General features: G+C 62.2%; 1 protein-coding gene across 5 annotated transcripts in view; it reads left to right on the forward strand.

Annotated features, from left to right (window-relative positions):
* INPP5A (inositol polyphosphate-5-phosphatase A) overlaps positions 1-12,827 on the forward strand; it is a 174,425-nt gene that overhangs the window by 118,167 nt on the left and 43,431 nt on the right. For all 5 annotated transcript variants that reach the window (XM_058698209.1, XM_058698206.1, XM_058698207.1 and 2 more), the window contains 2 exons: positions 4,613-4,665; positions 7,087-7,206. In XM_058698209.1, the coding sequence (XP_058554192.1) occupies positions 4,613-4,665; positions 7,087-7,206 (173 nt within the window). The remainder of the gene's footprint in view (positions 1-4,612; positions 4,666-7,086; positions 7,207-12,827) is intronic.

Raw genomic sequence — 12,827 nt, forward strand, 5'->3', positions numbered from 1 at the left:
TGCTGCTGCGCTAGAAACTAAGTGTCTGGTCCATGTGGTCTGACAGCGTGGATGTGGCAGAAGTGCACGTGGCTTGATTAACAGAAGGAAAAACGTTTAGAAAACACGTACGGGCTTCTAACGTTCCGTCGATAGCGTGGTGTTTTTTGGGTGTGCGGAAGTCTGCGTCTGTCCTCGTGCGGTCCGTCCCCGCTGGGCAGCCGCGTTCGCGGCCCTGCTCCTGTGCCTTCCAGCCAATCCTGCAGCTTTATCTGAACACATTTTAGGGGAGGGAATTAGTCTAGGCCTGATTTCTCTTCTTTTATTACCGTCACTTAAGGATAATCTAAATGTAATTACCGTGATGGAGGCATAATGCAATTCCAAATAATTACAGCCCACTGCATGTAAAACTAACAAAACTTTCTCTGCTGATTTATGGGTGCTTTTGGCTCGGCATGAATTTCAAATGCTGCCTCAGGGAGCAGCACTCCAGATAATGTGAGACCATTTTTAAAAAGCAGATTTGTGTAGTCGATCAGGGCCGAGGCATTTTTTTCCTCTTGCCCGTAGTGAGAAATTGGTTGTTACCATAGATCACAGGGACTGCTCCAAGCTCTTATGAAAGATGGATTAATTTCACTAATGCTCCAAAGCGGGCCTTTCACGGGCAAGGCTGCGTGCCGATAACCTCCCCACAGCCTCCCTTTTCTCCGTGGTGATTTATGCCGTCCTTTAGTGGATGAACCATCCTGCCGTCACCATCCATCTGCTGGCTAAAGGAATCCTATTAACAGGGGGTCTGAGCAGGGACTTAATATTGCAAGGTGAGCGATGCGGCAGCCCCCCACCCCGCCCGGCGTGACGTGGTTTCATTCCGCGGCGACAGCCTCTGCCAGCCGGGCGGGCGCCCGGCCGCTGCTGCCCACGCACGGTCGCCCGGCGTCCTCTGGGGAGGCTTCGGAAGTGCCTGGTGACCAGAAAGCCTCAGAACGTAGATGGAGCGAAACCGATCAGTTGACATTCGAGGGAACCCCCAGCCTGTGACGGAGGCAACGGGTTCCCATCTCCGTCCCTCCCGGGTGCGGGACAGCTGTGGGCTCGTGCGTGTGTGAGCACACGTGTGTGTTTCCTGTAGGGGGTTATGCAGTGAAGCCTCACCAGGCGGGCACTTGTACCTTCTGCTGATTGGGGTGTGTTCCTGGCCCTGCCCTGCCCGGCGTGACCCGGGGCCCAGCCACAACAGGGAAGGGATGCTCACAGCAAGGGGACTTGGGTCCAGGGCTTAGGGAGATGGCAGCTCCGGTCCTTTCCCTGAGGAGCCGGTGGTCTCGGGCAGGTGGCACTGTTCGGCCCTGGGTCTGCACCGTGATGTGGCAGCATTCGCCATGACCGCCTCCTTGGCCCCCCCATGGAGGGCTGTGGGGCACTCTGCGGGTGAGGAAGGCAGTTTCCGGAAGGACCCCTGACGTCACACCCAAGGACACGTGATCACCCGCGGAGCACAGGCTCTGGCAGTCCAGGAGGTCGCGGGCTGTAACCCCATCTTGTCATCTTGTGAAATTACTTGGAAATGCCACCTAAACACATTTGTAATTGTAATGAGGAACTTACTTCAAAAGGAATGTATTTTCTGCAAATGTTTCGTCAAAATATTTGGGTGTTGGGGTGCCTGAGTGGCTCAGTCAGTTGAGGTCTCACTCTTGATTTCTGCTTAGGTCATGATCCCAGGGTTGTGGGATCGAGCCCCATGACGGGTCCACGCTGAGTGTGGAGCCTGCCTGGGATCCACCCCCCACCCCGCCCTTCCGCCTCTTATGTGAATGCGCACACACTGCCTCTCTCTCGTTCTCTCTAAAATGAAAAAAATTCAAAAAAAAATTATGTGGGTGTAATAACGCCATGCTGTTAAAGTTTTTGAGATTTGTTTGCGATGCAGTTAAAAATCTGAAATTTTGTTAGAATCCTCTGGAAATTACAGTTATTACAAATCTACATTATATGAAAAAGTAACACATTGTTCTCTGCTATGTGTATTCATTCTATTAATAGTTTTAAACAGTGCTTCATTATTGTAAAAATTTTAAGTGTCTAAAAAGAGATACACCCATGGTACGTGTATTGAAGATAAGCATACAGGTGTACGTGCACGGAGACACTTCAGTTAACGTGTAATTGAAAATTGGGAACAGTAATTAATTTTTGGTTAATTAAATTCATAAATGCCTTCCATTTTTAATGGAAATAAAATCAGTGCTGGTTATGTTAAATTCTAGGCAAGAACCCATGGTATTCGGGCCTTAGCAGCACCGCCCAGCACGGGGCGGGGGGGTGGGGGGGTGGGGGGGTGGTGTCTCCTGTCCTGGGTCCATCCTGGCTTCTGGAAGGAACTTTCTGGAAGCAGGGTGGGCGCATCCCCGTTCGCTCCTCCCCACCCACCCCGGGTGCCATGGGTCCGGCGGAGACCGCAGCCTCGAGGAGTGTGCACGCTGGCACCTGTGGAGCATCAGTGGATTGTGCGTGAGCAGGGGGAAATCGCAGGGCAGGGCAGGACGGCTGCTGGCCCGGAGGCGGCAGGCGGGGAGGAGCCATCGGAGTCCTGAAGACTTGGTTTCTGAGATCAAGGAGCAAAACGAAGTGACCCACCCCGCAGTGACTTGCTTCGGGTCATGGGAGGTCGGCGCCCGGGGGGCGAGGACCCCCTCCTTCGTGGTGCGGGGCCGCGGCGGGGGAGCCGGGGGCTGGCGGCTGGGCGGCGGGTTGCTGCGGGACAGAGGAGCGGGGCTCCCACCCAGGGAGCCGAGACGCCAACGCGCCAGACGCGGTTTACTCCAAGCAGGCGTGTCCTGCGGAACAAGTCGAGAAAGACTTAGGATGAGTACGTGTAGGCCCTCAGGACGCTAATCAAGGCGCAGACGCAAGGTTTGTGAAACTAAAACAGCCCCAAACAAAGACCGAAAACGGAGGGAGTCTGGGGAAGAGCAGACAGAAACAGCACAAGTGGCGGAAGGCTGTGCATCGGGCGCGTCCGGACCCTGCTGGTGGAGACCGTGGTCGTTTCCGCTTGGCTGGGTGTTTGGGTTTCGTTTTTTTGAAAGGAAAGGTCGGTTAAAAGACACGAGGGGCCCGTGGGGGGGCTCTGGTGCTCCTCCACGAGAAGATGAGAGGGGAACAGTAGGGCGATTATTGCAAGAGGGAACTTTCTGGAACTGAAGACCGAAGTTCTCAGACAGAACACGGGCAGAGGGAGAGCAGGATGGACGGATGGCAGCCTCACGGGCCCGCGGGCGGCGTCGGGGCGGCAGCACAGAGAGGAGGAGGCCTGCGAGGGTGGTACGGGCGGGCGGGCGGCGTGGACGTGTCCTGCGAGGTGTGGACGCTTGGCCGTGGGAGCCCCCGGAGCGTCGGGGCGGTGAGGGAGAGGCCTCCAGAGGTTTGCACCCAGAGGTGACAGTGACCTTGAAGACAGCCCCTCCCCCGGCAGGGCGTTGCCGTGGGCACCAAGCTGGACGCCTGGGAAGCTGGTCATCAGGAGAGGACACGGGTGGGTCAGTGGCTGAGGGGGATGTGGGGTCAGGGAGGGGTTCGTAGCCACTAAATTACTTGCACTAGATAAAGAGTAACCACTGAATGGGCTAGAGCTCCTGTCATTCTGGACCTTTCTCTCACTTGGAACACTTTCCATCAGCATTCAACCGTGGGTCCCGCATGGTTACCCCCAGCACCAAAAGCCCAGGCCCCCCGAGGCCACGTCACCACGGCCGTCCTCCTCCTCTGTCCTCAGAGCGGTTCCTGACGGGATGGCACAGGGACCCACCCCCGGGGCTCGGGGAGACGGGACGTTTCCGTGCAACTTGCTGAAGTATTTGTAAAGTGGAGGCTCAGGGGCTCTCCCCGGTGCCTCCTGGGGGCTCGCGCGGCCTGTGAGCAGAGCCCCGGTCCCACTGCCTGGGCCGCAAGCCACCCTGTCCAGACCACACAAAACACCTGGCTTTGTACTTAGCCTTTGCCCGGTGCAGCGGCCCAGCTGGCCGTGGCTCCCGTGTGGGCCAGCGTGACACAGCACAACCCCTCCCCTCCCTGCCCGGTGTGAGCTCGGCGGACGAGGGAGAGGTCGGCACGGCCGGCCTCTCGCCTGCCCCATCCCATCCCTGCACGAACCAGCCAGAGAGGAGTGTGGGAAACACGGACCCTTCTCCCAGCTTCTAGAACACAGGCTGCTTTTAGGGAAAACGTAGCACAAACAAATACTGGGTTTCTTTGGTCTGACGCCAGGGGCCTGCGCTGCTCCCGCGGTTGGGGGCACCGACCCTGGAGCCGCTGGTAGACGCTCCGGGCAGGGCCTTTGTGGCGGCCGGCTCCCTTCCCTCCGGGCCGGGACTTCTTGAGGGCACGTGGGAACCGTCCTCTGCCCCAGGCCAGGGCGGCCCGGCCGCGGGCTGGCCACGTCCCCAGTGGCCGAGGGTGAGGTGCTCCGCCTGCACCGGGCGCACGCTGCGGTTCCGAGCAGAAGTCCCCTGGCGGAAAGAGGGTGGGAAAAGCACGGGGGGTGCCCCCCGACGCCGGCCGCTGAGTTACGCGCCCCTCCCCTGTCCTTCGCGCCGGCTGACTTGTGCATCCTGTTTGTTTTCAGTGCAAGTGGTCAAGGAAAGGCTTCGTGCGGACGAGATGGTGTGTCGCGGACTGGTAGGTTTACCTCCGCTTCTGAATTCTGGAACATTCTCGCTGGTTGCGCACGCGTAGTGGGGGGTGAGCGTCCCATCAAGAGTTGCCCCGACTGGAAAGCCCCGAGTGCCCACTGCCCTGTGGCTTTGTCTTCGGTGACGCCGTGTGACAGGGAGTGTAGTCGCTGGTCCCCGTGTCCCGTGTCCCCGCACCGGCCCACCAGAGGCCCCACCACCTCCTCCCGTGGGCGTGAGCGTTGCCCAGGCAACCAGCCACTCCTGTGGTGGTCCCAGTGCGGCCACGGTCCGCTGCAGTTGGCCTGGAGCGCAGGGCAGGCAGCCCGCCCCCAACCCGACCCTTGGGCCCTGCCTCCTTTGGGCTGGCTCTCCATCCGGCGTGGCCGCACCCCTTCTGCAGAAACCCCTTACCTGCTTTCCTAACGTGCACTCACAGGGGGAAGGTGCCTGCAGTCTGCACCCGCTCTTAGGGCCTTAGAGGGGCTGAGGGTGCCTGCAGTCTGCACCCGCTCTTAGGGCCTTAGAGGGGCATGTGTCCCGCCGGTGGCCGTGGAAAGGCCTTCTGCTGGCTGAAGGTGCCTCCAGACGGGGTTCCCCATCCCGGGCCGGCCCTCAGCCGCCCCTGCTGTTGGCCGGGAGCCTCCCCAGAGCCCCTCAGGGCTGGCTCTCCCTGGAGCAGGGGCAGGAGGAGCCCCAGGCCGAGCTTCAGACTCACTGCTGGAATCCAGGGAGCACATAGTGCCCTCGCTCACACCTCGCCGGCCACCTCGGCACAGAGAGGGCTGGGCCGTGGTGGGGTCGTTAGCTCAGCACACGCATCTCATGGGGTCTTGGGCCCCCACAGGGCCCCTGGCACTATGACAGCTGTAGCGTGCTTGTGCCACCACACTGACCCCCGGTGAGGCCACCTGTCTGCAGCGACGCCAGGGGCTCTCCATGGGGCAGGAAGGCTGACGGCTGAGTTCCTGCCTCCCCGCCTCCCCCAGAGCAGAGACCCACAGCGGGGCCGCGGGGGTCCCCCTGCTGGCTTCTTGGGGCTGTGAGCTGGGGGGCTTCTCAGGGGTGAAAGGACCCACCTAGTGCCCCTCTTCCGGTGTCACTGACCCACAGGGAGCAACTGATGGGCTCCAGGAGCATCGCCCCCGCCCCCAGCAGCCCTTGGTGGGGCCCAGGCTTGGGATCGGGCTGCCTGCTCCTGCCTCCTCCACCTTTTCCTCTCTCTGTCCTCCTCCCTCCCCCTCCTTCTCTATCCTCCTCCCTCCCCTCCTCCTCTCTTCTCTCTTCCTGTCCTCCCTCCCCATTCCCTCCTCCTCCCTCCCTCTTCCCTCCTCCTCCCTCCCCCTCCTCCTCTGTCCTCCTCCTTCCTACCCCTCTGCCTCCTCTCTCCTCCTACCTCCCCCTCCTCCCTTCTCTCTTCCTGTCCTCCCTCCCCCTCCTCCTGTCCTCCTCCTCCCCCCTCTGCCTCCTCCTCCGCCTCCTCCCCATCGTCCTCTGTCCTCCTTCTGTCTTCTCTCTTACTGTCCTCCCCCCTCCCCTCCTTCTCCCTCCCTCTCTGCCTCCTCTGTCCTCCTCCCTCCCCCTCCTCCTCTGTCCTCCTCCTTCCTCCCCCTCTGCCTCCTCTGTCCTCCTCCCTCCCCCTCCTCCTCTGTCCTCCTCCTTCCTCCCCCTCTGCCTCCTCTCTCCTCCTCCCTCCCCCTCCTCCTCTCTTCTCTCTTCCTGTCCTCCCTCCCCCTCCTCCCTCCCCTCCTCTCTTCTTCCTGTCCTCCCTTCCCCTTCTCCTCTGTCGTCCTCCTCCCCCTCCTCCCCATCGTCCTCTGTCCTCCTTCTCTCTTCTCTCTTCCTGTCCTCCCCCTTCCCTCCTTCTCCCTCCCCTCCGAGTCCTCTGTCCTCCTCCCTCCCCCTCCTCCTCTCTTCTCTCTTCCTGTCTTCCCTCCTCCCCTCCTCCCTCCCCCTTCCCTCCTCCTCCCTCCCCCTCCTCCTCTGTCCTCCTTCTCTCTTCTCTCTTCCTGTCCTCCCCCTCCCCTCCTCCTCCCTCCCCCTCCTCCTTCTGTCTTCTCTCTTCCTGTCCTCCCTCCTCTCTCTCCCTCTTCCTCCTCCTCCTTCTTCCTCACGACTCTTCTTGGCCTGTGGAGAGTTCCTGCGATCATGCCATGTGATTTTCTTTGACAGGAAACAGCCCCCTTCTCAGCTGACCAGACGCGTTTTAAGACTGAGGCCGAGGCCGCTCGTGTCCTCTCTGACCAGGCGGGGGGACGCCTGGAGCGGCTGTGGGGGACACGCATGGGCATGGGCAGGGCTGCCCCCTGTGACCCTGGGGCCCGGGCCCCGCAGGCCCCTCGGGAGCTGGGCCGGGACGGTATAGGTGGGACGCCAGGTGCCCGGCAGCTCCAGCCTTTGTCGCCACGTCTCCTTTCTGTCCCTGCAGTGCCTTTGACTTGGTGAACATCCATCTTTTCCATGACGCTTCCAATTTGGTCGCTTGGGAGACAAGCCCGTCCGTGTACTCGGGGATCCGGCACAAGGCTCTGGGCTACGTGCTCGACAGGTGGGTGCTGAGCGTGCGGCCCTCCCTCCCCGCCTCCTCCAGGGCTCATGGCCGCTGCTTTTCAGCTGCTTTTCCTCCTCTGTTCTTTCCTATTTACCAAAACACAAAACCTGCCAACGTTGACCCGAATCCCGCTCCCTGTCCCAAGGCTTGAGCGGTCCCCGCGAGATGGACCAGAAGGTGGGTGGCCTCACTTTCTCTCCCGTGTTGTGGGGGAGAGAAGAAAACGTGCCCAGAGCTGTGGCCCCACGGAGGTGTCCGCTGAAGCGTTGACGGCCTCCCGAAGGCTCAGAGACGCTGCCGTGTGGGTTCCACCCGCCACAGACGGCACGCCCACCTTCCTGTGGCCCCAGCCCTCTCACCATCCTGGTGTCGCCGGGCTCGGGCTCCGGGCACCTGGGAGCGGCCCAGGCTGCACAGGCTCGGCTCCCCCGGCTCCGCCTCCCCGCAGCCAGGTCCTGCTTCCCGGGCCGGGGGCCACGCGCCCTGGGGGGGGGTGGGGCTCAGGGGTCTTCCGGGGTGTGCCCCTCCTGCCTGGGCTTCCGCTTGCCTCCGTCACTCCGGCTGTTTGGCGCTCCCCTCAAAGCTGCTTTTCAGGACCTTCCCACCCCGGGCCCCGTGAGGCCCACCGCCTGTCCCTGACCCTGCCGCGTGTGACCTTCTGCGGGGTCAGGGCCGGTAGGCGTCTGGGAGGGAAAGGCAGCTCCCTGCACCCTGATTAACGGGTTGCGTTTGGTCTCAGCCTGGCACTCCTCTGGGTTTACAGAGGACCTTGGCTGGGGCTCAGCATTGCAGTGTGAGTGTGTGCACAGGGCTGTCAGGGTCTGCCCAGGCCTCGGATGGAAGTCCTCCCCGACCAGCTTCTGTGTCCTGAGTGACGTCAGTGACCCTCCCGGGCCTGGGGGAGCGGTCGCTACCAGACAGGGTCTCCCTGTTTCTGCCCAGACGAGCTCAGATTTCCCCGGGGCCCTGCCACACCCCACGTCTGCCCCCGTGCCGCGTCTGCATAAATGTGCCAAGGGCTTAGACTCTGACGTTTGACCCTTCCCACGGGCACCCGGCCTGGCCCTGGCCTGAATGGGGCCTCACCCCCACGCGCATGATCCTTCTGGATTCCTCATGGGGTTCCGCAGGGATGCGCTCTGGACAGGGAGTTGGAAGGTGTGGGACGGTGGCCATCACCTTAAGGGACCTCGAGACCAGGGTTCATGCCCTGTCTGGGCACCCTGGTTCCTGCTGCCGCCTGCCAGGGACACACATAGGAGCTGTGAGCATAGGACACCGGGGTCTGGTTGTCCTGCTATAGCTGATGCACACGGAGGGCCTGGCTCTCAGCCCAGAACAGGTTCTGTGCTGGCTGCTCTTGGGGGGTCTCAATGGCCTCCCGGGCTCAGGCTGAGCTGGGCGCAGAGAAGGGACTGACCCGGGCTGATGGACCGACCGGTGGAGAGGGCCTGAGCCAGCCTGAGCTCTGGGCACACCGAGTGGGTCTGGGCCCCGTACCCCCGCATGGTGGCCCGTCCCGTGGCCACTCACGGTGGGCCTCCCCCTCCCCTGTTTTCAGCCAAGCCCGCTCTGGAGAGCCCCCAACGTGCAGGCCTCAGCAGTGCCCCATCTGAGGCCCTGGGTTGCTGAGAACACCAGCACCGCTCGAGCAGGTTGAAACACTCAGGTGGGTGCTGACCCGCCAGCACCTGGCCCGGAAGGCCATCTGGTCCTAGGAGGCAGGACAGGGACGTGCAGGTACATCAGATACACAAGAGCAGCCCTCTGGGCAGGGGTCACCTTGAAGGAGCCGTGGCCTGGCTCCCCGCCCCGAGCCGCTTGGCTGGGGCGCTGCGGACGGGACAGCGAGCCCGCGGCCTGGGAGCAAGGCCCTGGTCCAAGGTGCAGCCACGTGCGGGTCTTCCGGCCTGATGGTTCCGTGTCGGCTGCGCCCACCCGCTGGGGCCTCCCGCGGAGTCTGGGGGCCAAGACAGAGGTCTCGGTGACAGTAGTCGGGTTGGTTGTCGGTGGGGTAGGGCATTAAAAACGTGTCCTTGCCCCAAACTGCTGTTCCTTCGCGGCCTGCAGGAAAGCAGCCTCTGGGTTCCGGGGCGCTTTTCTGCAACTTTGCATTCCCATGAATGGCTTCTGTGGGGCGCGCAGCCAGCCGCAGATCCGGGCCTCCGCGGCGCAGGGCCGGGCCGCCCGGCACAAAGGGCGGCTCTGTAGGAGCGGTGAGTGACGGGCCGGCCTTTCATCGCGCGGCTAACCTTTTGGCGGCCACCAGCAGACTGCATTCTGCTCTGCCGGTGGGGAGGACAATGCCACCAACAGTGCCCCATTCACGGCGTTGGGAACCTCCGGGAGCATTGTCCCCCGTGCTCCGGGGACGCAGGGGGACGGCCAGGAGGCTCCTGAGAGGGGAGCCTGCCTTCTCCTGGCTTGGTCTCCCCGTAGCGTCGCACCCGGGAGCGGTGGCGCATGCGCCCGGCGTCCCGTCCCCGAGCGCTTGGCGGGGGGAACGCCGGGTGGCAACTCAGAGGCATTCAGTGCCGTGTGTGCGGATTTCCTGGAAATCGAAGATGATCCCAGAGTAAAACCCTACTCTCAAGAAAGGCGAGAGACAAAGTCCCTGTGTCTGAAGCGTGTGCCCCCCACAGTAGCGACGGTGAGCGCCGTGGAGCGCCTCTGTGCAGCGCGGGGCAGTCTCGCGGACGCTGGCGCCCCCCGGGCCGACCTGGAAGGGGCTCCTGGAGGCGGCAGAAGATGGGTCCTCAGGGTTAATGGGGTGCAGCCCCTGGGGAACCCCGCGCTTTTGTCACAAGTAACGACCTCTGTGCTTCCTGCACGGCCCTTACTGCCTCCTGCTTCCTGTGCGACTCTTGAGCGTTTTGCTTTTAATCTCACAGGAGGTTGGGGGAGACTGTCCGCTAGTTAGCGCAGTGTCGGTCTGAGGGGTGGGGAGCGGGCGGCGCGGGGGGCCCCCCCGTGCATCCTGGGCACCTCCTCCCGCGGGCACCTCCAGGTCGACCGTGGGGACGGGCCTGCCCGCGTCCCAGACGTAGTTCGGCACCTGGGGAGCACCTCGGGGATTAAAGCAGAGCAGAGACCTCGGACGCTGTCCTTCAGAGCCGCCAGCACCGAAACTTCCTGACGTCCCCCCGAGCTCTGGGCCGTGAAATGAGATTTTTTTCCACAAGTGACAGGGCGCTTCTGTGTGTCCCCTTTGAGATGTGGCCTGGCCTAGTTCAACAGAAACATTTTACATTACAACTGTGAAATCCTGGCATAAAGCGCCCCGTTGTCCCCCCATTATTCTCTCACAAACACAGTCCATTGTCACGGCGCTGAAGTTAATTTGATCAACATTGGGACATTTAACTTTTATGTCTGCTTCATGCTCATTTTGGGTATTCAAAGGAAATGATTGCCAGAAAAATAATGTTGCTGCGAACAATTGGGAGCAATTAGTTTCCCAGGGAGAGGCGATGTGATGCGCCCCGCCACACAGCTCCCCTTTGTGGCCTCCCGGGCGGCCATCAGTCAGCTGTCAGCCGCTCAAAGACCCTCCAACCCAAACGTTTCTCTTCAGGCCGTTCCCAGAACTCGCCTGGCTGCTCAGCGGGCAGAAGAAAAGCCACTGCGTCTCTAGGCAAAGGCGAGCAGGGCGCTAAAGGCGTGGGTCCTCCGGGACGCTCCCTCCGCGTGGCCAGGCACCGCACGGCTTCTCGCGACCCTGTTTCCTGCTCCAAGTGCCCACGGGGAGCAGGCCGCGTCTGTCCTTCGGGACCAGAAACGCGCCACTCAGGCGTCTGACGGCCTGGAGGCTGAGGCGGCCGTCATCACATGGGTGTGTCTGACACGGCGTGGCGTCCCGGGGCCGCACGCGGGGCGCCAGAACCCCGAGCCCCTCAGTCTGCGGGTTCACGGCTCAGGCGGGGGTGCGCCCCGGGGGACTGTGAAGTCCAGTGACCGTCCCGGCACCCCGAGCTCCCTACGCCCCACATCTCAGACGAGCGGTGGTGTCTGTTTACAGCCTCTCTCGTCTTCCTGAGGACAAGCTCAAGCGTCCAGAAAAGCCGGGAAGACCCGACGACAGCGTGTGCCCTCCACTCGGCGTGGCCACGTCTGTGTTTCTGTGTTCGTCCTGTGTGTCCTCCTGTTTAGAAACGAAATGCAGGCACCCTTGAGCCTGCGTTCGCTGTCCTGCTCCCACCCTCCTTTCCCGACACTCCTGTTGGCGCTGTCCCTCGTCCGTGTGTCCCGTTCACACCCGTGTGCACCGTCCTGTGCTGCTGTCATGCAGTGATGCGTGCAGGGGCATGTGTGTGCAATCTGCCTTCTCCCACGTGTAAGCGTCCGTAAGCCGCATGTTCCGCGTGTCCCCATCTGCAGCTCCGGCCTCCGGCCTCATCCCATGCGAGCCCTGACTGCCCCTGCTCGTCCACTGTCATGTTGGCATTTGTCTTGTTGGCGTTCTGCTAACAGGACGATGTCGAGAGCTGTGGCCCGGCCGCTCTGCCCTCTGAGCGGGCCGCCTGGCCAGCATGTGTGCTCATGCTGGCCGGGAAACTCGGCTGGTTTGCATTTCCACGTCACGTCCTGAGTTCGCCGCCAGCTCTCCAGGACTCTGGTTCTGGTGCAGAAAAGGCGTATTTAATGTCTTGATGCTATTTAAAGGGTGTGAAAATGAGAATTGCTGCGGGGGAGCTGAGAATGAGCCCCAGCCCGGTGCCCTCGAGTCGTGCCGCGACCACTCCAGCCGAACCCACGCGGGGGCCGAGGGTGCGTGTGCTGCCTGGGGCCCTCCAGCACCGACAGCAAGCTGCCCTCCACCAGGGACGCTCCGAGGCCCCGGCACGCGCTTCCAACAGCCGGCAGGCCGCGGGGTACCTACCGTGCCAGCCACTGTCCCCCCAGTGCCGAGCCGCAGAGCTCCCCACCTCGGGCCCCTCGGGCAGCACACCCTCAGGTTTCCAGGCCCTGACACCCTGGCCCTGGGGACTGCCTTGTGCACTGAGTGCTCACGGCTGGCCGGTCAGCGGGCCGACACTGAGGCCCCTCGGGCAGGTGGGTTCTTGGGACGTTGCCTAACACCAGGGAGACGTCCAGGTGTCTGTGAAAGCCTGCCCGGCATGGGCCCTCGAACAGATTTTTCCTGTTTCCCTTTGTGAGGTCCGTTTAGCTGTCTCTGCCTCGTGTGCATCATACACAAGCCTCCCCAGGCTCCCTGGTGCCGGCCAACGTCACGTCCAGATGACTGTCCGCCTGGGGGCCGGCCGGCCCGCACACTCTGGTGTAGAATGAAAAGTGATGTGGAAACTAGTCTACCTGCTTCTAAGAAGGTGAAAACAGATCCGTTTGCTTGCTCGAAACAGCTTAGATGTGTCTGCAGCAAACCACTCAGGTGTTGAAGGTGAGAAGAAACTTCCAGAGCTCTAAGATGCCCTGCCCGGGGTCGGCAGTCTTGTCTGTCCAGCAGCGGCAGCGGAAACAGGAGAGCAAAGAGAAGGAACGGTCCTGGTGCGGTCGGGTCACCGTCTGCTTCCCGAACCGCACCAGGCTCTGGGGGTGTCGGGTGCCGTCTGTGCCTCGCGGGACTGCTCACGGCTCGCCCACCCGCCCGCCCGCTCCAA

This window comes from Neofelis nebulosa, chromosome 13, assembly GCF_028018385.1.
Source record: "Neofelis nebulosa isolate mNeoNeb1 chromosome 13, mNeoNeb1.pri, whole genome shotgun sequence".
Classification (NCBI taxonomy): Eukaryota; Metazoa; Chordata; class Mammalia; order Carnivora; family Felidae; genus Neofelis; species Neofelis nebulosa.